The sequence below is a fragment of the Mustela erminea genome, chromosome Y (assembly GCF_009829155.1).
Source record: "Mustela erminea isolate mMusErm1 chromosome Y, mMusErm1.Pri, whole genome shotgun sequence".
In the NCBI taxonomy this organism is placed as follows: Eukaryota; Metazoa; Chordata; class Mammalia; order Carnivora; family Mustelidae; genus Mustela; species Mustela erminea.
The window spans coordinates 5,264,561-5,290,872 of record NC_045636.1 but is presented as its reverse complement, the minus strand read 5'-3'; the positions used below and the strand labels follow the sequence as shown (position 1 = coordinate 5,290,872).

The window sequence follows — 26,312 nt, the reverse complement described above, 5'->3', positions numbered from 1 at the left end:
CGCCAAGCAAGGAGCCCGATGTGGGACTCGATCCCAGGACGTGGGATCATGACCTGAGCCGAAGGCAGCTGCTTAACCAACTGAGCCACCCAGGCGTCCCTGGTAAGGATTTCTTAAGTATGACAAGAAACAAAAGGAAAAATCATCAAGTAGGACTACATCAAGTGTAAAAGCTTCTGCACAACAACAATGACAATAAAAACATGAAAAGGTAATCTACAAAAGAAAATTTCTGCAAACCATGTATCAGATAAGGGGTTAATATCCATAATAATATATAAAGAACTCATATGAACTTAGTAACAAAAAGTCTACTTTAAAATGACCAGAGGGAGGAGCATGGGTGGCTCAGTAGCTTAAGCCTCTGCCTTTGGCTCAGGTCATGGTCTCAGGGTCCTGGGATCAAGCTCTGCGTGGGGCTCTCTGCTCAATAGGGAGCCTGCTCCCCCCCCACCTCTCTCTCTGTCTGCCTCTCTGCCTACCTGTGATTTCTCTCTCTGCCAAATAAATAAATAAAATCTTTTAAAAAAGTAAAATAAAATAAAATAACCAGAGGACCTGTTCCAAAGAAGACATTCAGATTACCAATAGATAAAACAAGCAAGCAAGCAAACAAAAAAATGAAAAATGACAATAACAAAAATTAAAAAAAAAACACAGATGCTCAACATCTTACCATCAGGGACATAAAATTCAACAGCATAATGAAATACCACCTTTTACTTCTCCTAATGAGAATGTGAAGAGGTAACAGGTATATGCAAGGATATGGAAAAAAGGGAAACTTGTACACCGCTGAAATATAAATTGGTTGAGCCATTATGGAAAATAATTTGCAAGTTCTTTAAAAAATTAGATCTACCATATAACAGAGTGATTCCACTTTTGGGCGTTTATCCAAACAAAATGAAAACAAGGTACTGAAAGGATATATGCACCCCCATGTTTAGTGCAAAACTATTCACACTGGCCAAGACATGGAAACTACCTAACATACCATCAACAGATGAGTGGATAAAGAAGATATAGTGCATAAACCCACTGGGGTATTATGCAGCCATAAGAAAATACATCCTCCCACTTGTGACAATATGGGTAGACCCTGAGCAATGATGATTAAGTAAGATATGTCTGGGAAAAACAAGTACTATATGGTGTCAATCACCTGTGGCATCTAAAAATGCCAAACCTGTTATAACAGAGTAAGTGGTGGTTATCAGGGTAAGAGAAGTGAACGGGTAAGAAAGGTTTTGTTTCAAACTACCAGTGAATAGCAAAATAACCCCTCCAGATCTAGTGCACAGTACAGTGATCACAGAAAACCATACTGTGTTATCAACAAAAACTTGGACAACCCTCTTCGGGAGCTCTGTACCATCACTTTACTATCACTCAATAAACCCTGCTTTGCTGCCCAACAACAAAAAAGCCAAAAAGTTCCTATTCCAACCACCAAGAAGAAATGATAATTATACAATGTGAGATGCTAATTATTGCTACAGTGACAACCATATTACTATATATATGCATATATATATATAACTAGCATATATACATCTTAATTTTTAATGTTATATATCAAATATATTTCAATTAAAAAATAAAGCTTACAACAGTTAGTAAATGTATGGAGAAATGCTTATCATTACCTTTCACAGCAATGAAAACCAAAATCTTAATAAGATATTCTTCCTTAAAATAAGAGGTTATCTCTTCCTAGCTACTAAGATGGGAAGACTAAAAAAGACAAGGTTTTGGAGAAAAAGAAGAGCAACACATCCAAATAATATCAGTGTACCCCAATCAAAGGAAAATCTCAAGGGTATTCTCAGAGACAATCATGGTGATCTATGCAAAAGGACACCAAAAAACCTTACATTGAAATGATCCTAAATCTTTTTTGTTATTTTTATACCTACTTTGAAGATTAAGCCGAAGGCAGCGGCTTAACCCACTGAGCCACCCAGGCGCCCTCCTACTTTGAAGATTAAGAATAATTTTCTAGGGCGCCTGGGTGGCTCAGTGGGTTAATCCTCTGTCTTCGGCTCAGGTCATGATCTCAGAGTCCTGGGATCAAGTCCCACATCGGGCTCTCTGCTCAGCAGGGAGCCTGCTTCCTCCTCTCTCTCTCTGCCTGCCTCTCTGCCTACTTGTGATCTCTGTCTGTCAAATAAATAAATAAAATCTTAAAAAAAAAAAAAATAAAATAAATAAATCCTTGCATTGTATCAATCAGAAATCAAGTGAGGTTTAGAGGATTTATAGTTTGTCAAAGTGTCCATCACAAACTCCCGTTAAATAATTATAGTTTCATATGATTATCATTTTAATAACCCTGTATGAAGTGTCTATGTTTAAAAAAATGTTAATTTTGCTGAATTTTACAAAGATGATGAGATATATGGGAGGCTTCTAACTTCCCCTCTCTCCAGGGTTGCGTCAAATATACCAGAAACTAGCTGACTTCTACATAGGAACTAAGGAACTAAGAAAATACCCGTATCAGAACAGGCGGAAAAGACCAAAACACTCCCACCACACTTTCCTCTCAAAATCATGATGTAGGGGCACCGGGGTGGCTCAGTGGGTTAGGCCTCTGCCTTCAGCTCAGGTCATGGTCTCAGGGTCCTAGGATCGAGCCCCACATCGGGCTCTTTGCTCGGCGGAGAGCCTGCTTCCTCCCTCTCACTCTGCCTGCCTCTCTGCCTACTTGTGATCTCTGTCAAATAAATAAATAAAATACTTAAAAAAAAAAAATCATGATGTAAACTCCAGTCTTCACCTTAAGGAGCAATGTGTCTGGACCACACATTTAGGTGCCCAACTTTTAAGACTGGTATTCCGGTGATTGTCACCCAATCACCTAGCTCTTGAGTCTGATATTTATGAGTCCCCTGGGATGACTGAGAAAAACGTAGTTGTTAAGCAGGCTATGAACACACAGACCTCCCCTTAAAATGATAAATTTCTTTGGGACAAAGACAATAATAGAAAATGTGTAACTTCTCAAAGAAAATGAATAGAGGGACATCCAGGTGGCTCAGTGCCTCTTGCCTTAGGCTTGGGTCATGATCCTGGGGTCCTGGTATTGAGCCCCACATCCCCACATCAGGCTCTCTGCTCAGCGGGGAGCCTGCTTCCCCCTCTCTCTCTGGCTGCCTCTCTGCCTACTTGTGAGACCTGTCAAATGAATAAATAAAATCTTAAATAAAAAAAAAAAAAGGAAATGAATAGAAATACTGTTAATTATAGATACACTACAATTTAATCTACAATTAAATTGTAGTGTTAACTGTAGTGTTAATTGTAGACATACTACAATCGTGTATCCAGTAGATACACTAGAGCACACATCAGGAAGGAATGGCTCAGTATTCAATTTGGGCTCACAATCTTTCTATGCAAACTGCAATGCTAAAAATAGGTTTTACATGTTTACAAGTTCACCTTAAAAAAAAAAAAAAAGAAGACGACTAAATGACAGAAACTTAATGTAGCCAATAAAACTTAGTCAAGGGGTGCCTGGGTGGCTCAGAGGGTTAAGCCTCTGCCTTCAGCTCAGGTCATGGTCTCAGGGTCCTAGGATGGAGCCCTGCATTGGTCTCTCTGCTCAGCAGGGAGTCTGTTTCCCCCCCTCCTCTCTCTGCCTGCCCCTGCCTACTTGTGATCTCTCTGCCAAATAAATAAAATCTTTAAAAAGAATTTTTAAAAATAAATAAAATTTATAGTCAAATCTATTAAAAAGTTTGCCAAACTCCAAAATTAACAATTTTGAACTTAAGTTCTTTAAATTACATACAATGATGAGAAATTAACTAAAACATAACTGCAATACACATGAAACAAAGGCATTTTTAAAAAGAATTTATCTTGGAATAAGGTTTGTAACACTGCATTTAAAAGGTTTCAATGTTATATAATGCATCTCCAGGAAAAGAGAACCAACAAGGAAGGAGAGAAGGTGTGTATGTTCATCTGTGTGTCTGTTGTTTATTAGAGGGAACTAACTGACTTGAGATTATGCAGGCTGACAAATACAGTGATCTGAATAATCAAGTCAGAAACAGAAAAATAGATGTTTTAATTCCAGTACAAGGGCCGGAAACTACAGAATCATAGTTCAAAGACCTATTAACAGGATGGTCACCCTTTCGGTACTAATTAGGTCTCAAACATTGAGAAGGAAAATCAGCTTTCGCTCGGCTACAGATAGGTTAATCTCATCAAGAAACCTTAAAGCCATACCCAAATAATGTTAAACAGACATTTAGGCACAGTCTAACTGGGCTCTCATATAAAATTAACTGTAAGAAAGGAAAAAAGTCCACTCCCTTCACACCGTGGCAAAAAAAAAAAGAAAAGATTATACAAGTGTAACTCTGAACTTGGTACAACTATCATGTATACAACCCAGAATAGGGTGTTGTTGGTATAGTGGTGAGCACAGACACCACCAGAACAGGGTAACTACCTCTACAGAAGGGGAGATAAAGACCTTCAGTCACAGTACCACTTCTCCTTAAAATTCTATAAATAAATTCTTAAATACTATGATATAAAACTGATACATATTACATTACATAATCAGAGAGTAAAGTAAGAAAGGAAGAAAAAAATACTTTATGCACACTTGACAATTTAAAGTGTTTGGTGCTATAGTCACAGGATCATATCTGGTATTTATAACTATTTTCTTTCATTAATCATTCTCTATTCCCTTTGCTATCAATAAATCACTTCAACCAGTCATCATTCTTTACCTGCTAGGATTTAACCAACCATTCCTAAAAGGTCTGGGCCATTACTATTCCACCCTGTGATGAGTTTTTGTTGTTCTCCTATGACCTTAAATCAAAAGGCATGGTCGTGTTAAGAGATGCACTAAGGGATCTACAATATTAAATATATAATCTTCCTTACATCCACTGTGCAACAAGAATCCAATTTCGCCCTGCATATCAAGATGAATCAGCATAGCCAGAAAAAGGAACTCTCTGCCTTGCCTGTTGTTAATTCAAATCAACAAATGAGGAGTCCAAATGACCAAGGAGCAATCTCAACTTTCAGTATGATAGAATCATTGTTATATCTCCTGGTGGAAAAATTCCTCTCTTTGGAATGAACACCTCTTTGCCACCGGAGCAGAGAGTCATGGGAAAGGAAGGAAAAATTTTGCTGTTAAGTAGGTAAGAGTGTAGGGGTGCTTGAGTGGCTCAGTCAGTTAAGCAGCTGCCTTCAGCTCAGTCCTGGGATGGAGCTTCACACTGGGGTCCATGCTCAGGAGAGAGCGCACTTCTCCCTGTTCCTCTGCTGCTCTCCCTGCTGTGTGCTCTCTCTCTCCAACTCTGGACCCCATGGTCCCCAGTCAAAAAAATAAATAAATAAAAATTTAAAAATGTATATGGGTAATAGTTATTTGGTGCCAGGATAATATTATCAGGATACAACCCAAGTCATTCCAGACTTCCCCCTCACTAAAAGACCAATTTACAAGTAGCAACAGAAAGGAGAATACTGTGAAAATTGCAGAACACAAGAGTAGAGACTAAAGCACATCCCTGAACCACAGAGACTGAGAAGCACACATTAGAATCGTCAGACAAATAGCTATATTCTTACTGCACTGACCCACCTCCAAGCTAGGAACATATCAAGAGGACACCCCCAGGCCTAAAGTCTGTAGAGTCCAACATGGACATCTAGCTCCCCTTCCATTATGGATTCATTTCAGAGCTGCCCACTACACTACAGGCTCATCTCAGAGAGATGTTGGACAGAACATGTGAGACTTTCTGCTAAGAACCAAAATGTGATTGAGGAAGGCAGGAGAGGAGAGGGACTTAAAGTAACGAGCACATAGATCTTGTTAAACAAAGTCCTCTTTGCAGTGGCACCAAAGTAGTGATGCTAGCCAGCAACTCTGACTACCTGCAGAACCAAGCCACCAGCCCTGTCAGAAGAGTGAATTCAGTACAAAGTTCTGCCTGATGCAGGACACCAAACAATTAGCCTTTCCAGCTCTGAAGTCTATTTTACTACCCTATTAAGTCAGGAAAATTAATTTACAGGTCTACCTAGGCAAAGTGCATCCTCCACGCCATTAAATCAGGAAAGATGCATACTCCACCTTGTAACACTACTTAAACCAGCATTTGAGGGGCACCTGGGTGGCTCAGTGGGTTAAAGCCTCTGCTTTCAGCTCAGGTCATGATCCCAGGGTCCTGGGATCGAGCCCCACACCCGGCTCTCTGCTTTGCTGGGAACCTGCTTCCTCCTCTCTCTCTGCCTGCCTCTCTGCCTGCTTGTGATCTCTGTCAAATGAATAAATAAAATCTTAAAAAAATAAAAAAAAAAATCAGCATTTGAGCAGAGAGGCCATGACTGGAAAGTCCAGCTGGTCAAGGAGCTCAGTTTGCAGTTCTCTCAGATTCAAGTCCCTAGCCAGCAAGGCATGCCAGCCTTTGAGCCTATACTACGACTCTAAGGAGCAGAAAAGCCATTCCTTGGCTCTACCCACTGTTAAGTATAGTCTCCAATCCCACTCTATCAGGAAGCCTAACTAGAACACATTTAGGAAGATGCATTACCCAACTGACAGCTCCCCTTACCGCAGCACTTTACCGGAGAACTTACCATCAGCTCTGCCTATCTGGATAACTGACACAATGGTCCTACCTGTCCAAGAGGGCTTGGTGAGCCACCCCATCTCATTAGTGTGCTCAAACATCCAGCCCTTAATAGCCAAGAAAATAATTCCATGACTCTGCCCAGAAAGGGAAACAAATTTCTTGACCTACCCAAATTTTGAATAGAACACCAAGACCATAAGCAGATGTCTCACCAGAAATTCTGCAAGGCAGAATTGAAATACTGGAAATACTGGAAGAAAAACTCTCAACTCTGAAAGGTGTCCTTTAGAAGGACACCTTTTTGTTTGTTTCCTGAACAAACAAAAACTGAGAAACTTCATCATCACTATACCTGTACAAGAAATTCCAAGGTGAGTTTTCAGGAAAAATAAAAAGATGTTAATTAACACTGTAAAAACATGAATGTCTGTGTAAAACTCACTGGTAAAGGTAAATACACAGTCAAATCCAGATTCTCTTAATATACTGACAGTGGTATATAATTTATTTACAAATCTAATTTAAAGGTTTAAAAATATAAGTATTAAAAATAACTTTAAATGTAACTTTAAATGTAACTTTAAAATATAAGTATTAAAAATAACTTTAAATGTAACTTTAATAATAATTTTATTATTGGATAAATTATGTAAAATACATTAATTAAAACATCAAAATGTTAATGGAAAAACTTTTTTATATATATAAACTTGTATGTATGTACATATAAGTTGTATGTGTATAAAGTTAAAGCAGAAAGTTATTTAAAAGATATTTTTTGTAAGCTTCATGGTAAATACAAAGGAAAAATTTGCAGTTATGTAAAGAATTACTATAAAAAATAAGTCATCACACACCACTAAAAGGCATCAAATCACAAAAGAGAACACCAAGAGAAGGAAAAAAGAACAAAGTATCTATAATACATCAGAGAATATTAAAATGACATTTTACAAATCCTTGTTATCAATTATTATTTTAAACAGAAATGGATTAAATTCTTCAACTGAAAAGACAAAGAATGCCTGAATGGATTTAAAAAAACAAAAACAAAAAACAAAAAAACAAGGTCCAATGATATGCTACCTATGAGAATCACTTTTCCTTTAAAGAGACAAAGCCAAAGTGGCTCAGTTGATAAAGCATCTGTCTTCCATTCAAATCATGATACTGGGGTCCTGGGATAGAGTCCCACACCAGGCTCCCTGCACAGCAGGGAGTCGGCTTGTCCTCCCTCTGCCTCTGACCCCTCTCTTCATTTGTGCTCTCTCTCAAAACTAAAACGAAAAACCAGAATCTTAAAAAAAAAAAAAAAAAGGCAAATAGGCACATTTGCCTACTTAGACAAAAGATCAGAATAGATATTATTTCCAAAGAAGACAATGGCCAACTGCTACATGAAAAGCTGTTAATACTAATCATCAGTAAGTCAAAACTATGAGAAAACACTGTACACTTGTTACTACAAAAAAAAGACAAGAGATAAGCCCTGCTGAGAATGTAGGCAAAAGGGAGCTTGGCACACTGTTGGAGGGACTGAAATTTGATAGAGCAAAGGATTCTCTCAAAAAAAGGGGGGGGGGAGACACTACAACTATACCTGATACAGCAATTTGACCTCTAAGCATATACCCAAAGAAAACAAAGTTACTAACTCAGGAGATATCCGCCATCTGGATTTTTACTATAGCATTATTTGTATTAGCCAATACATGGAAAACAACCTAAGTCCATGCATGGATGAGCAAATAAAGAGAATATGAGAGACAGATACACACACAATGGAAAATTAAGGAAGGGAGGGAAGAAGGAAAGAAATTTTGTACATTTGTTAAAACATGGAAAGACTTTGAGGATTATTACACTAAATGAAATAAATCACACAAGATGTATACTGCATGAACTTACTTGTATGTGGAATTTTTTTCAAATTTTCATTCAAATTCCAGTATTAACATACCAAATTAGTTTTAGGTGTATGATACAGTGATTCAATACTTCTAATCATCACCCAATGCTCATCACAATGGCTGCACTCCTTAATCCCCATCACCAATTCAGCCAGCCCCTCACCCAGCTCCTCATCCAGCCCCCCTCTGGAAATCATGAATGTGTTCTCTGTAAAGTCAAGAATCTGTTTCTTGCTTGGCACTTTCTTCCCCACCTACCCCCTCCACCTTGCTTATTTGTTTTGTTTCTTACTTGGCCAACAACAGATACAAAGATGTTCAACATCATTCATCATCATGGAACTATAAATCAAAATCACAATAAGATATCACCCAATACCTGTCAGAATGGTTAAAATCAACAACATAAGATACCGCCAAGTGTTGTCCAGGATGAAGAGAAAGGGGAATTTCTTAACACTATTGCTGGGAATGGAAACTGGTGCAGCCACTCTGGGACATAGTATGGAGGTTCCTCAAAAGTTAAAAAAAAGACCTACCCTACAATCCAACAATTACACTACTAGGTATTTACCCAAAGAATACAAAAATACTAATTCAAAAGGGATATGAGTGGAGTGCCTGGGTTGTGCAATTGTTTTGAGTGTCCAGCTCTTGTCTCTGGTTTTACAGCCTCAAGAGGGTGGTGAGAGCAAGCCCCATGCCAGGTTCAGCTCTCAATGGGAAGTCTGCTGGACTTTCTCCCTCCCTCTGCCCCTAACCCCACCCCTGCTTGCTCTCTCTCTGGAATAAATAAATCTCTCCCTCAATTAATGAAACTACATTATGAAGTTACAATTACCACTAGGTTAAGCTTAAAATAATCCACATCCACTGTTAGTCTTTAAGGTCTACCTGTGTTCTGCACAGACCAGATAAAAGATGTGAATATGGATTTCTGAATTACTGTTTTCCTTAGCAGAGGCAGTTTTAATGGTTTCCATATGACCCTTCCCAACCCAAGAGTCCTTACTTCATATTTCAAGGGACAAATAAGAACCTTCCAGATTCTCCGCTGCTAAGTGACTCTATTCCAATTATGTATTCTAAAACTGACCATTAGCAGCACTGGATTCCGTTTTTATAGTTTCCTACTGACATTAATCCCAGGGCACTGCAATATTACGAGACATCCTAAGGAATGTCCTGTCTTCTAAACATCATTTTCCTTTCCTCCATTTCCCCAGTAGTTGACCAATTTCCCTTTGGTACTGACAGATTACTTGCTTGAGAAAATCACATTGCACCTGTTGTACAGGGTTTTCCACCTTACATTTCAAAAAGAAGGTTATATCCAGGCTGACCCAGGAATCTCAGTATACTTTTGGGATCCCAAGAACAAAGTAATTCATGCAAATCTACTTGTACTACAGGAAAAATCTAGAGGCAAGGTGTTCCTGTGTTCAAGAGACTTAGAAAAGTATAAGCAGAGATTTCTTTAAAAAAAAAAAAAATTTTATTTACTCATTTGAGACAGAGAGACACAGACAGAAAGCATGAGTCCCTACTGCTGAGCCAGGAACCCTATGTGGGTCTCAATCCCACAACCTAGATCATGACCCAAGCTGAAGGCACGCTTAACCATCTGAGCGACCCAAGCATCCCACAATCCGAGATTTCTTACGAAAAGTCCCAAGTCAACTCAAGTACCTATGTGGCCAATCAATATTCTTGCTACATTTACATACATATTCACACCAAGTTTGGGGGTTATGGAATTTTTTATAAAGATAGATAAAATTTTTCAGAAATAAAAAATACCAAGGGATACCTATGTGGGTCAGCTGGTGAAGCGTCTGCCTTCAACTCGGATCATGGTCCTGGAGTGTTGGGATGGAGCCCCGAGTCACTGGAGTGCTGGGATGGAGCCCCAAGTCAGGCTCTCTGCTCATTAGAAGTCTGTTTCTCCCCCTCCCTCTGCTCCCTTGCTCCTGCTCTCCTGCTTGCTCTCTATCTCAAATAAATAAATAAAATCTTAAAAAAATCAGGACCAAGTTTAATGATACAAGATTTACTGTATAAACAAATTAGTATTACTCCAAATACCCTAATTGAATAGAGAAAAATTATGTTTCAGTGCAAACTGTATCTTTTTTTGGGGTCCCATCTTGCACATTTTGCCAGTCTATCTCTCTATTTTCATTTATTTACTCTTCTTTTAAAGATTTTATTTATTTATTCGAGAGAGAGGGAGGGAGGCAGAGAGAGCGAGCGAGAGAGGGAACACAAGCAGAGGGAGTGGGACAAGGAGAAGCAGGATCCCCGCTGAGCAGGGAGCCAGATTCCAGGCTCAATCCCACGATCCTGGGATCAAAAGCAGATGCTTTATGTCTGAGCCACCCAGGTGCCCCTCTTAGTTTCCTTTTTTTTCTTAAGATTTTATTTGTTTATTTGACAGGCAGAGATCACAAGTAGGCAGAGAGGCAGGTGGGAGGAGGGGAGAAGCAGGCTCCTTGCCGAGCAGAGAGACCCATGTGGGCTCGATCCCAAAACCCTGAGATCATGACTCCAGCCGAAGGCAGAGGCCCTAACCTACTAAAACACCCAGATGCCCCGCCACTCTCTTTTAAAAAAAAAAAAAAAAAAAAATTTTTTTAATCTATTTTAGATACAGAAAGAGAGAACACCTAAGTATGGGGGGAGGGGCAGAGAGAAAAAAGAGAGGAAGAGAATCTCAAGCCAACTTCAAATTCATGACATCATGATCTGAGCTAAAATCACCAGGCAAATGCTTAACCAAATGAGCCAACCAAATTGGCCCTTGTCAATCCATTTCAAACCCCAAATTCTTCTACTTTCCCCCAATATCTGGCTACAACTCCCCCAACTGAACTTTCTGATTTTCTCCATTCTATTTGGAATAATTTAAAGCTAATGGCCTTCCCCTGAATCCCTCCAAGTTAAAATTGAATACCTGATACAAACCTCAAGGAAATCACTGCAAGAGATCATGAATACACAACCTTTCTGCCTGGTGCTTATGTGGGGTACTCAGTTCAACAGGACAGCAAATACCATCACCACAGACACCCAAACTGCAAACCAGCAATCCATTAGATTGCCACTGCTGTCCTTACCCTTCCATCTAAAGAGCTTTCAACCCAACATCACAAAATCTTAACAGGATACTCTCTGAAATCAGAAACTGATTTTTAACATTAATCACTGTTCTTCTCTTATTTTCATAGAAACTTCTCTTAAATGCCTGATGGCTAGCACCATAAAGCATACCCTCTGATACTTGTCTCAACTTAGAATTCAGCAGTTCCTTAATGAATGAAAGGATACTGAACAATAAATGGGCTTTTGTTGTTCTAAGAAAAGGAATATATATTTTTTAAAGATTTCGTTTAAGGGGCACATGGTTGGCTCTGTGGGTTAAGCTTCTGCCTTCAGCCCGGGTCATGATCTCAGGGTGCTGGGATCAAGCCCCACACCTGGCTCTCTGCTCAGTGGGGAGCTTGCTTCCCCTCCTCTCTCTGTCTGCTGCTGTACCTAAGTTTATGATCTCTTTCCCACTGTCAAATAAATTAATAAAATCTTTTAAAAAAATAAATGAAGATTTCGTTTAAAAGAGAGAGCAAGAAAGCATGGTGGGGAGGAACAGAGGGAGTGAGAAACCCAATCAACTCAGTGCCCAACAAGTGGCTCAATCTTACCACCCCTACACTTAGATCACAACCTGAGCGGAATCCAAAAGCCAGATGCTCAAGCAACTGGACCATCCAGGTTCCCTGGAATTTTTTATTCAGATTCCTGAGCCTTCTCCTAGGCCCACTTGTGTACTTCCTTTTAAAATCCTTAGCAAGGGCGCCTGCGTGGCTCAGTGGGTTAAGCCGCTGCATTTGGCTCAGCTCATCATCTCAGGGTCCTGGGATCGAGGTCCTGCTTCCCTCTCTCTCTCTCTGCCTGCCTCTCTGCCTCCTTGTGATCTCTGCCTGTCAAATAAATAAATAAATAAATCTTTAAAAAATAAAATAAAATAAAATCCTTAGCAAGAATGATGCTAAGTCAACACAGCAGTTAATAATCCCTTAATCCAGGTCACCTGGGTGGCTCAGTGGGTTAAAGCCTCTGCCTTCGGCTCAGGTCACAATCCCAGGACCCTGGGATCTAGCCCCAACATGGGGTTCCGTGCTCAGCAAGGAGCCTGCTTCCTCCTCCCCCTTTCCCCTCCGCCTCTCTGCCTACTTGTGATCTCTGTCAAATTAAAAAAAAAAAAAAAAATCCCTTATCCCACAGGCATGAAGAGCCTGGTATATGAAGTGGCATTCTTAATTCCCATTCAGGGGAATCACAGCATTTCCTGCTGCTGGAGATAATCCTTTTCTGGAACTAAAACCTCTGTCAGCAGAATTTAAAGTCAAAGAACCCAAAAAGAAAAACTGTGGCACTCCTATTTCTACCCCTTAATTCCTGGACCCGTGAGTACTAGATATATGATACACTGGATGAAAAAAGAAAAAACAGAGAGAGAAAAAACGTGGATGATGATTCAAAAGATATACGGCCTACTACAGAACCTTCCTATAGCTCTGCAATACTCCACCACATAGATGGCATCATTTCTCCCATCCTATCAAACCTGGTGCTTCAAACAGCATGGAACATAGTATGATCAGTGAATTCCATGTGCTCCATATCATTTGGCATCAGGGAAATACAAATCAAAACCACAATGAGACACCCCCTCACACCAGTCAGAATGGCTAAAATTAACAAGTCAGGAAATGACAGATACTGGCGAGGATGCGGAGAAAGGGGAACCCTCCTACACTATTGGTGGGAATGCAAGCTGGTGCAACCACTCTGGAAAACAGCATGGAGGTTCCTCAAAATGTTGAAAATAGAACTACCCTACAACCCAGCAATTGCACTACTGGGTATTTACCCTAAAGATACAAACATAGTGATCTGAAGGGGCACATGCACCCGAATGTTAATTAGCAGCTATGTCTACAACAGCCAAACTATGTAAAGAACCTAGATGTCCATCAACAGATGAATAGATAAAGAAGATGTGATATATATACACACAATGGAATACTATGCAGCCATCAAAAGAAATGAAATCTTGCCATTTGCGACGTGGATGGAACCAGAGGGTATCATGCTTAGCGAAATAAGTCGACCGGAGAAATACAACTATCATATGATCTCCCTGATATGTGGAAGTGGAGATGCAACATGGGGGGATAAAGGGGTAGAAGAATAAATGAAACAAGATGAGACTGGGAGGGAGACAAACCATAAGTGACTCTTACTCTCACAAAACAAACTGAGGGTTGCTGGGGAGACAGGGGTTGCGAGAAGGGGGGTGGGGTTATGGACATTGGGGATGGTGAGTCCTGTGAAGTGTGTAAACCTGGCGATTCACAGACCTGTACCCCTGGGGAATAAAAATATATTATATGTTTATAAAAAAACAGTAATAATAATAAAAAACCAAGTATGAAAAAAATAGTAATTTATATTAAATAAAAATGGATTAGGGGCACCTGGGTGGCTCAGCAGGTTAAAGCCTCTGCCTTCAGCTCAGGTCATGATCCCAGGGTCGTGGGATCGAGCCCCGCATCCGGCTCTTTGCTCAGCAGGGAGCCTGCTTCCTCCTCTCTCTCTGCCTCTCTCTCTGCCTATTTGTGATCTCTCTTTGTTAAATAAATAAAATCTTTAAAAAAAAAACAAATGGATTAAAAATTCCTATCAAAATAGAACTTCAACTACTTCCATTCTGATCTCTATGTGTACTAAATGATTAAGTTCTTCTTTTCCAGCTTATCTCTCAACTGAAGCAAAAGACGCGGAGGACAAAAAACATTTCCTGATGGGCAACAAAACTACCCCTCAAGCCGTAAGGACTAACCTAACTAGCAAGAACCCTGGGACTGACCTCAAGACAATGATGGATGGACCCGACCTTTACTGCCTACATGCATATACCTACCCACTTTTATCCCACAATCTCCTTACATAAACTTAGAACTCTTTTCAGTATTTTGGAGACAGTTTTTTGAGTCCTCAGTCCACTGTCTTCCTGATGTCAGCCTCAGTGAAATCAACTCCTTATTTCACCATCTACCACTAGATTTTGTCAGTGGCAAGTGGCTAAATCTGTACTGGCTGTCTGGGACTCCTCGAGGTATGGCCTCTCTGTCCTAGCTGCACAGTTAAAACTGCAAGATCAGGGGATCTGGTGGCTCAGTCTGTTAAGCATCTGCCTTCACCTCAGGTCATGATCTCAAGAGTCTTGGGATTGAGTTCCACATCGGGTTCTGTGCTCAGTAAGGAGTCTGCTTCTCACTACCCCTCTCCCTTTGTGCCCTCTCTAAAACAAATAAAATCTTTAAAAAAAAAAAAAAAAAAGAAAGAAAGTAAAAAGCACTTATCAGTTAAAAAAAAGAAAACCAGAGATCTAAAGAACAGATAAAACACACACATACACACAACAAGATACTGTTTATATGCTGACAAAAAGAAACATGTTTCAAATATAAAAACACATTAAGATTAAAGGGTAGGGCACCTGGGTGGCTCAGTGGGTTAAAGCCTCTGCCTTCGGCTCAGGTCATGATCCCAGGGTTGTGGGATGGAGCCCCACATCAGGCTCTCTGCTCCGCAGGGAGCCTGCTTCCTCTTCTCTCTGCCTGCCTCTCTGCCTACTTGTGATCTCTGTCTGTCAAATAAATAAATAAAATCTTTAAAAAAAAAAAAAAAGATTAAAGGGTAGAAAAGACTACATTATGTAAACATTACACTAAGTTCTTTTCAAGAGCACTATTGAACATTCCCCAAAAGAGGCATTATGGTTAAATCAAACTACACAAATAAATATAAAACTGTAAGTGGTAATTCAATGTTCTACATCATAATGTAAGGTGGACTCGCTTCCAGAAAAAATGGTGAACATTGCAAAGAGTACAATCAGGCCTCCTGGGTGGCTCAGTTGGTTAAGTGTTTGGCTTTAGCTCAGGTCATGATCCCAGGGTTTGGGACTGAGCCTCACATCATGCTTCCTGTTCAGTGGGGAGACTGCTTCTCCCTCTCCTTCTGCTGCTCCCCCTAATACTCTGTCAAATAAATAGAGTATTTTTTAAAAAGTATAACCACTTAAAATATCTGCAAATGTCTTAACACTGTATAGCAAATGCAATACCATTAGTGGAAGAAAAACTATTAATCTACAAAAAAGGTTCATCTCTGGACTTTGAACCATGAAACCTTCCATCTACTCTCTTACATTACTGTGACAGAAACATCATCTCAGAAGGGTGCAGTCTAGAATACAGGTTTCTTCTGCCCCGGCTCCCAAGTAAAGGGATCGTCTATCTTCCAGAAAGGAGTAATAGCTAGCTGTATGTTGCAGAACTAAACTCCATCTGACAGAAGGTGGGAACAGGATTAGGAGAACGGATGGCTACCTCTCTCATGCATACGAAATCACCATTCATGGGGCAAAGACTCTTATGTTGAAAGAGAGCACTTAGAAGGTGGCCACACCAGAAGAGGCAAGTTTGAGAAGATCTGAGGCTACTGCCAAACATCCCATTTAGCATTTTAACTCCGTCAAACAAGAGTATTCATGAAAACCTTACTTACCATTGTCCCAAGACCCAAATAAAAAACTGTAGTTCAGGAGATCTTGGCAGAGAAGAGAGCTTCACTAAGCTACAAGGCTTTACCAAAACTACTGACTTCACTTACCAATGAATAATGGAGGAATTCAAGAATAAGATGACTCTCAGAATGAGTCAACACTGTGGTAAAACAAAAGACTTAGATATTTAAGGTAAACCTTGTGATATAGTTTTATAATAAGAAATATATATTTGGTGCCCCTAGGTTACCTAAGAATAGGGCTGGTCATCGGAGGAACCAACCATGTGATAGGAGCTCCATACTTCCAACTTCCAGAGAGGAGAGAGGGGCTAGAGATTGAGTTCAGTCTTCAATGATCAATGATTTAGTCAATCGTATCTATGTAATAAAGTGTCCTAAATCTACAAGTGGGACTGAGAGAGCTTCCTGTTGATGAATACGTGGAAAAGCTCAGAGTGCTACATTCAGAGAAAACGGAGGCCCCACACATATTCTCCACATTTTGCCTAATGCATCTCTTCCAAATGCCTGCTTCTTCCAACCTTACACATAAATATAAGCACAAGGAGATACTGGTCCCCAGAAAAATACAAACACACATGGCTTTCCTGACAAAGTTCTTTAAGGTCTCCAAACATACTATGAATAAACAGACAAACACTGCCAAATCAGGAGGCAGTCTACATATACCATTTAAAAATGAAGATTGACCTGATACAGATACTAGAGTTACCTCTGCAGGATTTAGACACATTTGAGCACTCAAATACCACACTCAAACTAGAGTCAGAGAACTGGCAATGCAGACCCTGGCCAGACCTTATGACTTAGACCTGGAACTGGTCACTTAAGATGACTTCTGCCCCACGATGTATTCCCCAAGTGAAAGCCACTTCATAAATATGTACACACCCTTACCTTAAAACTACCCCCTATTCTTTTTGGGAACATACAGCTTTGAAAAAATCCCCAGTGCCCTCCTTTACTTGTTCCAAGTAAGACCTTCCTTTTCAAACTGTTTAGCTTGGTTCAATCTTTTGGCTTCATTGAGTCTTTGGGTCAATGCCCAACAAAAGGTGAACCCAGTTTCAGGTAACAATGGTAAGAACCTCCAATCTATGGTCTGTCACAAGTGTCAACCTGGACTTTCATTTGGCAACTGAAGGTGGCAGAGTGAGGATGCCTCCATGAGACTGAGCCTGACACTATATTTTAGTTGACTTGTAGGATACCCTGCTGGTATCTGAAAATTATCTGGTTGTGCTGGGGAGAGAACACACACATTCTAATTAGGAGCAAATTAGGAGCCCACAGGTCAGAGACAGCTTACCATATGGACCTACAGAAAGAGCCAACCAGCAAAAGCTGTCCTGAAATCAGGACAAATCCCAAACAACCACTTCATTACGCCTGGGTGACTCAATCTGTTAAGCATCTGCCCTCACCTCAGATCATAATTCCAGGGTCCTGAGATCGAGTCCTGCATCAGGTTCCTGGCTCAGTGGGAAATCTGCTTTTCCCTCTCTCTCTGCCTGCTGCTCCCCCTGCTTGTGCTCGGTGTCAAACAAATAAATAAAATCTTTAAAAAAAAAAAAAATAGAACTATTACTGCAAAAGAGCCAAATTTTAATTACTGTATCTGTAGAACAATTTACGTCCTGAAGTACTGCAGGAAATTACACATCAGGATGCCTTAGTAGCTCAGTCAGTTAACTGTCTGCCTTCAGATGAGGTCACGATCTCAGGGTCCTGGGATTGAGTCCTGCATCAGGCTCTCTGCTCGACAGAAGTCTGCTTCTCTCTACCCATCTACCTCTCCCCTTGGTTGTGCTGTGCTTGCACACTCTCTCGTTCTCTCTGACAAATAAATAAATAATCTTTAAAGAAAACTAAACATCATAGAAGCAACTAGTAGAACTTCACTGCTGGAGATAGTTGTGAGGGAAAAAAGGTGGCCACATTAAAAACCACTGCCATTCCAAAACATACTGCATGCATACTCAAAGCTGCATCCTCCAAACAGGATCGTCAGAGGTTTCACACTGCAGGAAGGAAATATACTTTACAAAACGAATCCACCTGTTCATTAATCAAATAAGGGAGAAAAAAATACAAGGCCTATGGAAAAAGTGCATTCATTATACCCAGAATTCCTACACTGTATTAAGCAAATTTCCCTCCCAAATAAATGTTAAAAGGCACAGAGGGATACAAATAAATCAAACATAAAAAAAATTACAAGAATCAGAAATAATAATTTAAAAAGCTAACAAAACTATATAATCTTTCTTTTTTTTTTAAGTTGATAAATTGGGGCGCTTGGATGGGTCATTTGTTTACAATCTGCCTTCAGCTCAAGTCAGGATCCCAGAGTCCTGGGATGGAGCCCCACCAGGGAGACTGCTTCTCCCTCTTCTACTCCTCCTGCTTATGTTCCCTCTCTTGCTGTCTCTTTCTCTCTGTGTCAAATAAATAAATAAATACAATCTTTATAAAAAATTAACTTGACAGGGGCGCCTGGGTGGCAGAGTGGGTTAAGCCGCTGCCTCCGGCTCGGGTCATGATCTCAGGGTCCGGGGATAGAGTCCCACATCGGGCTCTCTGCTCGTTGGGGAACCTGCTTCTCTCTCTCTCTCTCTCTCTCTCTCACTCTGCCAGCCTCTCTACCTACCTGTGATATCTCTCTCTCTCTCTCTCTCTGTGTCAAATAAATAAATAAATAATCTTTAAAAATTAAATAAATAAATAAGCTTGACAAATTATATAAACTAATCTTCTAAAATTACACTATTACACAATGTGTACCTTACAACAATGTAAATGCTGGAACTGCAACACTTACTGGCATAAAGTCTGTAAGAATAAAAAAGGACACACATATGTAGGGGTATATAAAAATAATTTTTGTTTCTATATTTCAAGGAGTAAATTATTTCAATTAAGTAAATTCATAAATTAGTATGTACATGGGTAAGCCCTAAAGCAAACCCTAATGAAATAATTCAAAAAAGATAAAGTGAGAAAAGTCTGAAAAATTAAATTATATTTAAAAATTTGCTTTCTGCCAAAGAAAGCAGTAATGTAAGAATTGAGGCAAAAAAAGAAAAAGAAAAACAAACAAAAAAAACCCCAGAACCAGACATACAGGGGCTCCCGGTAGCTCAGTCATTAAGTCTTTGCCTTCAGCTCAGGTCATGATCCTAGAGTCCTGGAATCAAGCCCCGCATCGTGCTCCCTACCCAGCAGAAGTCTGCTTCTCCCTATCCCACTCCCCCTACTTCTGGTCCCTCTCTCGCTGCCTCTCTGTCAAATAAATAAAATCTTAAAAAAGAGAGAGACATATAAAAGTAAAGACAAATGTATAGCCATTAAATGAATGATTAAAAAACACATGGAATTAAACGATGACAATGTGCAAATTATCACATTGGGTAAAACTGAAGATCTAACTACATACTACCTTCAGAAGAAATTCTTTACATTCAAAGGCACAGATTATAAATAAAATGGACAGCAATATATCACAAAAACAATTATAAAAATTCTGATTATCTGTACTAATATGAAACTTTACTTCAAAACAAAACTAAGTTGCTGGAAATTAATCAGGACAGTGAAGATACCAATCTATCATGTATTTGAAAGTTAAGGGCAACATTTTTCAATTTCCAAGACCAAAAAATGGTATTTTTTTTTTAAAGATTTTATTTATTTGACAGAGAGAGTTCACAAGTAGACAGAGAAGCAGGCAGAGAGAGAGAGAGGGAAGCAGGCTCCCTGCTGAGCAGAGAGCCCGATGCGGGACTCGATCCCAGGACTCTGAGATCATGACCTGAGCCGAAGGCAGCGGCTTAACCCACTGAGCCTCCCAGGCGCCCCAAAAAATGGCATTTTTAGGACATGATAAATGTAACCGCTAATGCAAGCATGTCAAACATTTTGCAACATAATTGTATCAGATCAACACATTATATACCTTAAACACACGTTGTATGTATTCTTTAACACAGTTTTGTCACTTGTATCTCCATAAAATTGAAAAAAATTTCATTAAAATCATATAATAAATATAAACATATATGCTCCTAACAAGAGAGCGTCAGAATATACATGAAGCAAAAAACCTACAAAACTGACCCCCAAAAGTAGGCAATTCACCAATAGTTCAATCTCATATTCAACATAGACACAGAATTCACCAGGAAAACAACCTGAAAATAAACTTTCAACACAGAAAACTTAATATTTAGAGAACACCTAACCCAACAAAAGCAGAATTTACATTCTTCTTTTGCACATGAAACATTCGCCAAGATAAAACCACATCCAATAACATAAAATAATTATGAATAAATTAAAAGGATCTATAGGGCTGTGAAGAAAAATTGGCCTTCAAAAATGAGTTTGACCATAAGAGACTCTTAATCTCACAAAACAAACTGAAGGCTGCCAGAGGGAGGGGGTTAGGGAGAGGGTGGTAGGGTTATGGACACGGGGGAGGGTATGTGCTACGGTGAGTGCTGTGAAGTGTGTAAACCTGACGATTCACAGACCTGTACCCCTGGGGCTAATAATACATTATATGTTTATAAATTTTTTTTAATTATTTAAAAAAAAAGATAGGGAAAAAAACAAGTTTGAATTATTTTTTGCATAAATACAGTATTGTACTATTAATGTGTTTTTTCCTCTTTGTGACTTTATTAACGTTTTCTCTCTCTTATTTGATTTTAAGAATTCAGTATATAATATATATAACATACAAAATATGTTATTAGTTAGCCTTCAAATCACCAATTAGCAATTAACTGTTTTGGGAAGCCAAAAGTTATATACAGATTTTCTCACGCACAGTGTTGATGGCTTGAACCCCATTGTTCAAGAATCAACTGTATCTTCTTTGAACAAAATGTAATGAAATTTTAAAGTAATCTTACCAAGGTTGAAACTGACTGTATTTTTTAAATAACCGGTGAATCAAACAAGGAGTCATAATCTAAACAGACACAAAGAAATCCAACCAAATTCATCACCTTTCCATGACGTAAAAACACAATTAAGAGATCTTCCTACCTTAATAAAAGATAACTATAAATAACTTCCCCACTTAACATCATACTAGATGAAAAATGACATGTTTTCCTCTTCAAAACAGAAGCAAAACAAAAATGCCTTCTCTCAGCAACTGTACTTAACATTTTATTAGAGACTGTAATTGAGCCAATTATGGTAGGGAGGAAAGGGATGGAGGGAAGAAAAAAGGAAATAAGCAAAAGGCATCCAAACTGGAGGAGTAGTAGTAAAATCATCTACATTTGCAGATGACACAATCTTACACATAGGAAATCCAAAATAACTTAGAGTACCTACTGATAAACAAGTTCAGCAAAGGTGAAAATATAAAATCTATATACAATTCTCACACTTAAAACAAATGTCTGAAAAATAAAGTAAAACTACAAAAACAATTCCATTTATAAAAAATGTCCATCTGCTGCCTATGAGACAAAATTTATATTCAACAATATAAGTAGATTATTTTTAAGATTTTATTTATTTATTTGACAGAGAGAAATCACAAGTAGGCAGAGAGCCAGGCAGACAGAGAGAGGAGGAAGCAGGCTCCCTGCTGAGCAGAGAGCCTGATGCGGGACTAGATCCCAGGACCCTGACATCATGACCTAAGCTGAAGGCAGCGGCTTAACCCACTGAGCCACCCAGGCGCCCAATATTAAGTAGATTTTAAAAATAAAATGCACAATGTGGCACTAAAGGTAGAATATATCAATGAAATAAAACTGAGACTCTAGGAGTAAACCCACACATATAAGGTCAAGAGACTATTAACAGAGTCAAAACAGGGAAAAATTACCTTTTGCACGAACAGTACTGGGAGAAACAGATACCCAATTGCAAAAGAATGAAGTTTGAATTTAATCTCACACCACATACAAAAATTATCTCAAAATGATGAAGGATGTAGAAGTAAGAGTAACAACTTTAAAACTCTTAAAAGAAAAAAACAAGAATGAATTTTTATGGCTACATATTTTTAATGGGTATAAAGGAACCAAAAAGCATGAAGCAACAAAAGAAAAAAAAATAGATATATGGTTAAGCAAAGTTTTGTGCCTTTAAGTATTCTATCACACATGAAAAGACAACCTACAAAACAGGAGAAAACCTCTATAAATATACGAGATAAATAATTCTAGCAAATTAATATTAAAGATAAGTAATTACAATTGGACAAAGAATCTGATACACATTTCTCAAAAAAAACACAAATAAATGGCCAATTAACAGAAAAAATGTTTGAACATCATTAGTCTTTAGGGCAATGAAAATAAAAGGAGCCTGGATAACTCTGCTGAACGTGAGACTCTTAGTTTCTGCTCAAGTCATGATCTTGGGGGTCTGGAATGAAGCCCCATGTTACATGTCTGGCTCTGTGCTCAGAGAGAAGTCTGCTTGTCCCACTCCCTCCCCTGCTTGTGCTCTTACTCTCTCTCCCTCCAATAAAAACATAAAATTTTAAAAAGAAAACTTCAATGGGAAACTAGTTCATACTCATTAAGAATTTTAAAAAGATAGGAGCACCTGCATATCTCGGTCCCGTTAATGACTCTGCTTGTGATTTCAGCTCAGGTGATGATGAGCTCTGTGTTAGACGCCTGTATTCAGCAGGGCATCTGCTTGAGATTAGCTCCCTATCCTCCTGCCCCTCTACCTACTTCTAAGGGCTCTCTCTCTAAGACAAATAAATAAGTCTTCAAATTAAAAAAAAAAAATTTCAAGAGAGACTCAAGTGTCACAAAATTAGGGAATAATTGGGATCTTCAATACAGAATGAGAGAACGTAACATGGTACATCTAGTGTGCACACTGGCTTTTTAATTTTTTTTTCAAAGATTTTATTTATTTATCAGAGAGACAGAGGGGGAGAGAGCAAGCACAGGCAGACAGAATGGCAGGCAGAGGCAGAGGGAGAAGCAGGCTCCCTGCCGAGGAAGGAGCCCGATGTGGGACTCGATCCCAGGATGCTGGGATCATGACCCGAGCTGAAGGCAGCTGCTTAACCACCTGAGCCACCCAGGCGTCCCTTTAATTTAATTTTAATTTTAATTTAATTTAAATCTAATTTTAATTTAATTTTAATTACTAGCCCATCAGACTCTACTCCATTCCGGAAGAAATAAAAACATGAATTCAACAAAAACCAGTTCAAAAGTGTTCACAATAGCATGAATCATTATATGCAAAAGATGGGAAACAGACAGTATTGTCTATCAACAGTTATCAGAATAAAGTGAATATCCAAATACAGAAATTTTGCTATTAAAAATAATGAAGCTGTCTTCCAGGAAAGATGGATTAGGCGGATCCTAAGGCACCTGTCCTAAGGATACAACTAGGTAACACCCGTATCAGTGTAAATAACCCAGAAACAATCCAAAGAGATCAAGAACAAACTCCACAACTAAATGTAGAGCAGAGGCCACAGAGAACAAGGCAGAGGAAAAGAGAAGACACAGCAGGAAGTTGAAAAGATCTGAGAACGAGTATAAGAGGGAGGAACAACCCTGAGCAAGAAGAGGAAGGGCACGAACACCCACACAGTGAGCTCAAGCAGGGAAGAACAATCCCCTAATACCAAATGCATGAGTTCTTACGCAAGACAGACTTAAAACTTGAAATTATAAAGGAAAACTAGAGTCTAGTTTCTAGAGGAAACTGAGTCCCCTCTACTAATAAGACAGCAAAACGAAAAGCTCAGGGAAATCCGGCATAGAAGCCTCAGTTTTAAAGACGCCAGTACATAAGAGAGAGTGAGAGTTATCTACTAATCTCGGAGCATGTCCTGGAGGGACACAGGTCCCTGGGAGACTCCTTTAGGAACAGGGGAGCTGACAGGCACCATCTCTCTCAGCTGCCTACCACCCACCTGCAACCTGGCAAATGCCTGGCAGTGGGGTATATGGACCCCAACAAGAAAAAACTCACTATTTAACTTGTGACGCTGCACTTTGCAGATCTGCCCCTCCAATATGCTCCTGGACAGAGTTCATCCAAGACACAGGCCACAGGAAGTGTGCAACCAATCCCAGTAGGGGACACTCCAAAAAGACTCTTGCCCTGGGGAAAGGTAAAAATAACCACACACACTAGACCATTGCAGCCCCAAGTATGGGATGGGGAAGTCTGACTGCAGCTCTACCCATATAAAAGCTTCTAAAGAGATAAGCCTGGGTTATAACCTGTTTGTAGGGGGGGTCCCTACTCAGTGGGGAGCCTGCTCTTCCCTCCTCCTCTCTCTGCCTGCCACTTCCCCAGCTTGTGTTCCTTGGGTCAAATAAATAAGTAAATCATTTTAAAAAGTCATAAATATGTGTGCACCCAAAATGGGAGCAATCAAATAAATAAAGCAGTTAACAAACATAAAGGAAGTAACTGACATTAAGACAAAAGTAAGGGAATTTAAGCACTTACTGTTAAACATTTACAACAATGGACAGACAATCCAAACAGAAAATCAATAAAAATCCACAAGAAAACAGTGACTTTGAATGACACACTGGGCCAGATAGAGTTCACAGATATATTTAGAGCATTTCATCCTAAGCAACAATATATACAGTCTGCTGAAGTGTAGATGGAACGTTCTCCAGAAGACATCACCTATTAGCCCACAAAACAAGTGTCAACTAATAAAATTTAAAAATCAAAATCATACCATGCATATTCCCTGAAAACTTCATTATGAAAATGAAAACTAGAAATCAACTGCAGGAAGAACTCTGGGTAAATACATGGAAATCAAAGAACAAGATACTAAAAGCAACGAATGGGTGAATACAAAAATCAAGGAGGAAATTTAAAAAATAATAATAATAATGAGGGGCGCCTGGGTGGCTCGGTTGGTTGGATGGCTGCCTTCGGTTCAGGTCATGATCCTGGAGTCCCAGGATCGAGTCCCACATCAGGCTCCCAGCTCTGCAGGGAGTCTGCTTCTCTCTCTGACCTTCTCCCTGCTGGTGCTCTCTCTCACTGTCTCTCTCTCAAATAAATAAATAAAATCTTTCTTAAAAATAATAATACATAAATAAATAAATAATGAGGGGCGCCTGGGTGGCTCAGTGGGTTAAAGCCTCTGCCTCTGGTTTAGGTCATGATCTCAGGGTCCTGGGATTGAGCCCCGCATGGGCCTCTGTGCTCAGCGGGGAGCCTGCTTCCCTTCCTCTGTCTGTCTGTCTCTCTGCCTCCTTGAAATCTCTGTCAAATAAATAAATGAAATCTTTAAAAAAAAAAAAAAAGAAAAAATACATGAAATAAAAACAACAGTCTAAAACCTTTGAGGTGCAGCAAAAGCTATTCCAAAAGGAAGTTTATAGCAATACAAACCTACCTCAGGAACCAAGCAAGAAAAGTCTCAAATAATCTATGCTAGTACCTAAAAAAGGTGAGCCTAGAAAAAAGGGTACCTGGGTAGCTCAGTCATTAAGCATCGACCTTCAGCTCAGGTCATGGTCTCAGGCTTCTGGGATTGGAGTCCTCCATTAGGCTCTCTACTCAGTGAGGAGCCTGCTTCTCTGGCTCCCTCTGCCTGCTGCTTCCTCTTAGGCTTGCTCTCTACCAAATAAATAAATAAAATCTCTAAAAACTAAATAAATAAAAAAGCTAAAAAAAGAACAAAGAAAGTCGAAAACCAGTAGAAGGAAATAATAAAGATGAAATAACAGATGAATGCAAAAATAAGTGAAATAGAAACTTGAAAAAATACAGCAGATTAATGAAACTAGGAATTGGTTCTCTGAAAACATCAACAGAATTGATAAATCAGACTCACCCAAAGAGAGCGCAAATAAACAAATTATAAATGAAAGACTACATAACAACCAACACCACTGAAATACAAAGGACTGTAAAAGAGTATGAAAAATTGTATGAAAACAAATTCCACAACCTAGAAGAAATGGATAAATTCCTTAGAAACATATAACCTTCCAAAACTGAAGCTGGAAGAAATAGAAAATTTGAGAACAGACCCATAACCAGCAATGAAATTGAATTCAAAATGAAAACACTCCAAAAAGAAAAAAAATTCCAGGACCAGAGATCATCTGTGGATTCTACCAAA

The 26,312-nt window shown here is 39.2% G+C and overlaps 1 protein-coding gene across 11 annotated transcripts in view; it reads right to left on the bottom strand.

Annotated features, from left to right (window-relative positions):
• The window catches only part of LOC116583896 (lysine-specific demethylase 6A-like), a 167,194-nt gene that overhangs the window by 105,958 nt on the left and 34,924 nt on the right, over positions 1-26,312 (bottom strand). The window contains exon 1 of one of the 11 annotated variants that reach the window (XM_032331890.1): positions 22,775-22,846. The exons of 9 other annotated variants lie outside the window; for them this stretch is intronic. In XM_032331890.1, the coding sequence (XP_032187781.1) occupies positions 22,775-22,780 (6 nt within the window). In that variant the 5' untranslated portion in view covers positions 22,781-22,846. Of the gene's footprint in view, positions 1-19,016; positions 19,028-22,774; positions 22,847-26,312 lie in introns of those variants that run through there. One more of the 11 variants, XM_032331889.1, reaches the window with a different exon arrangement.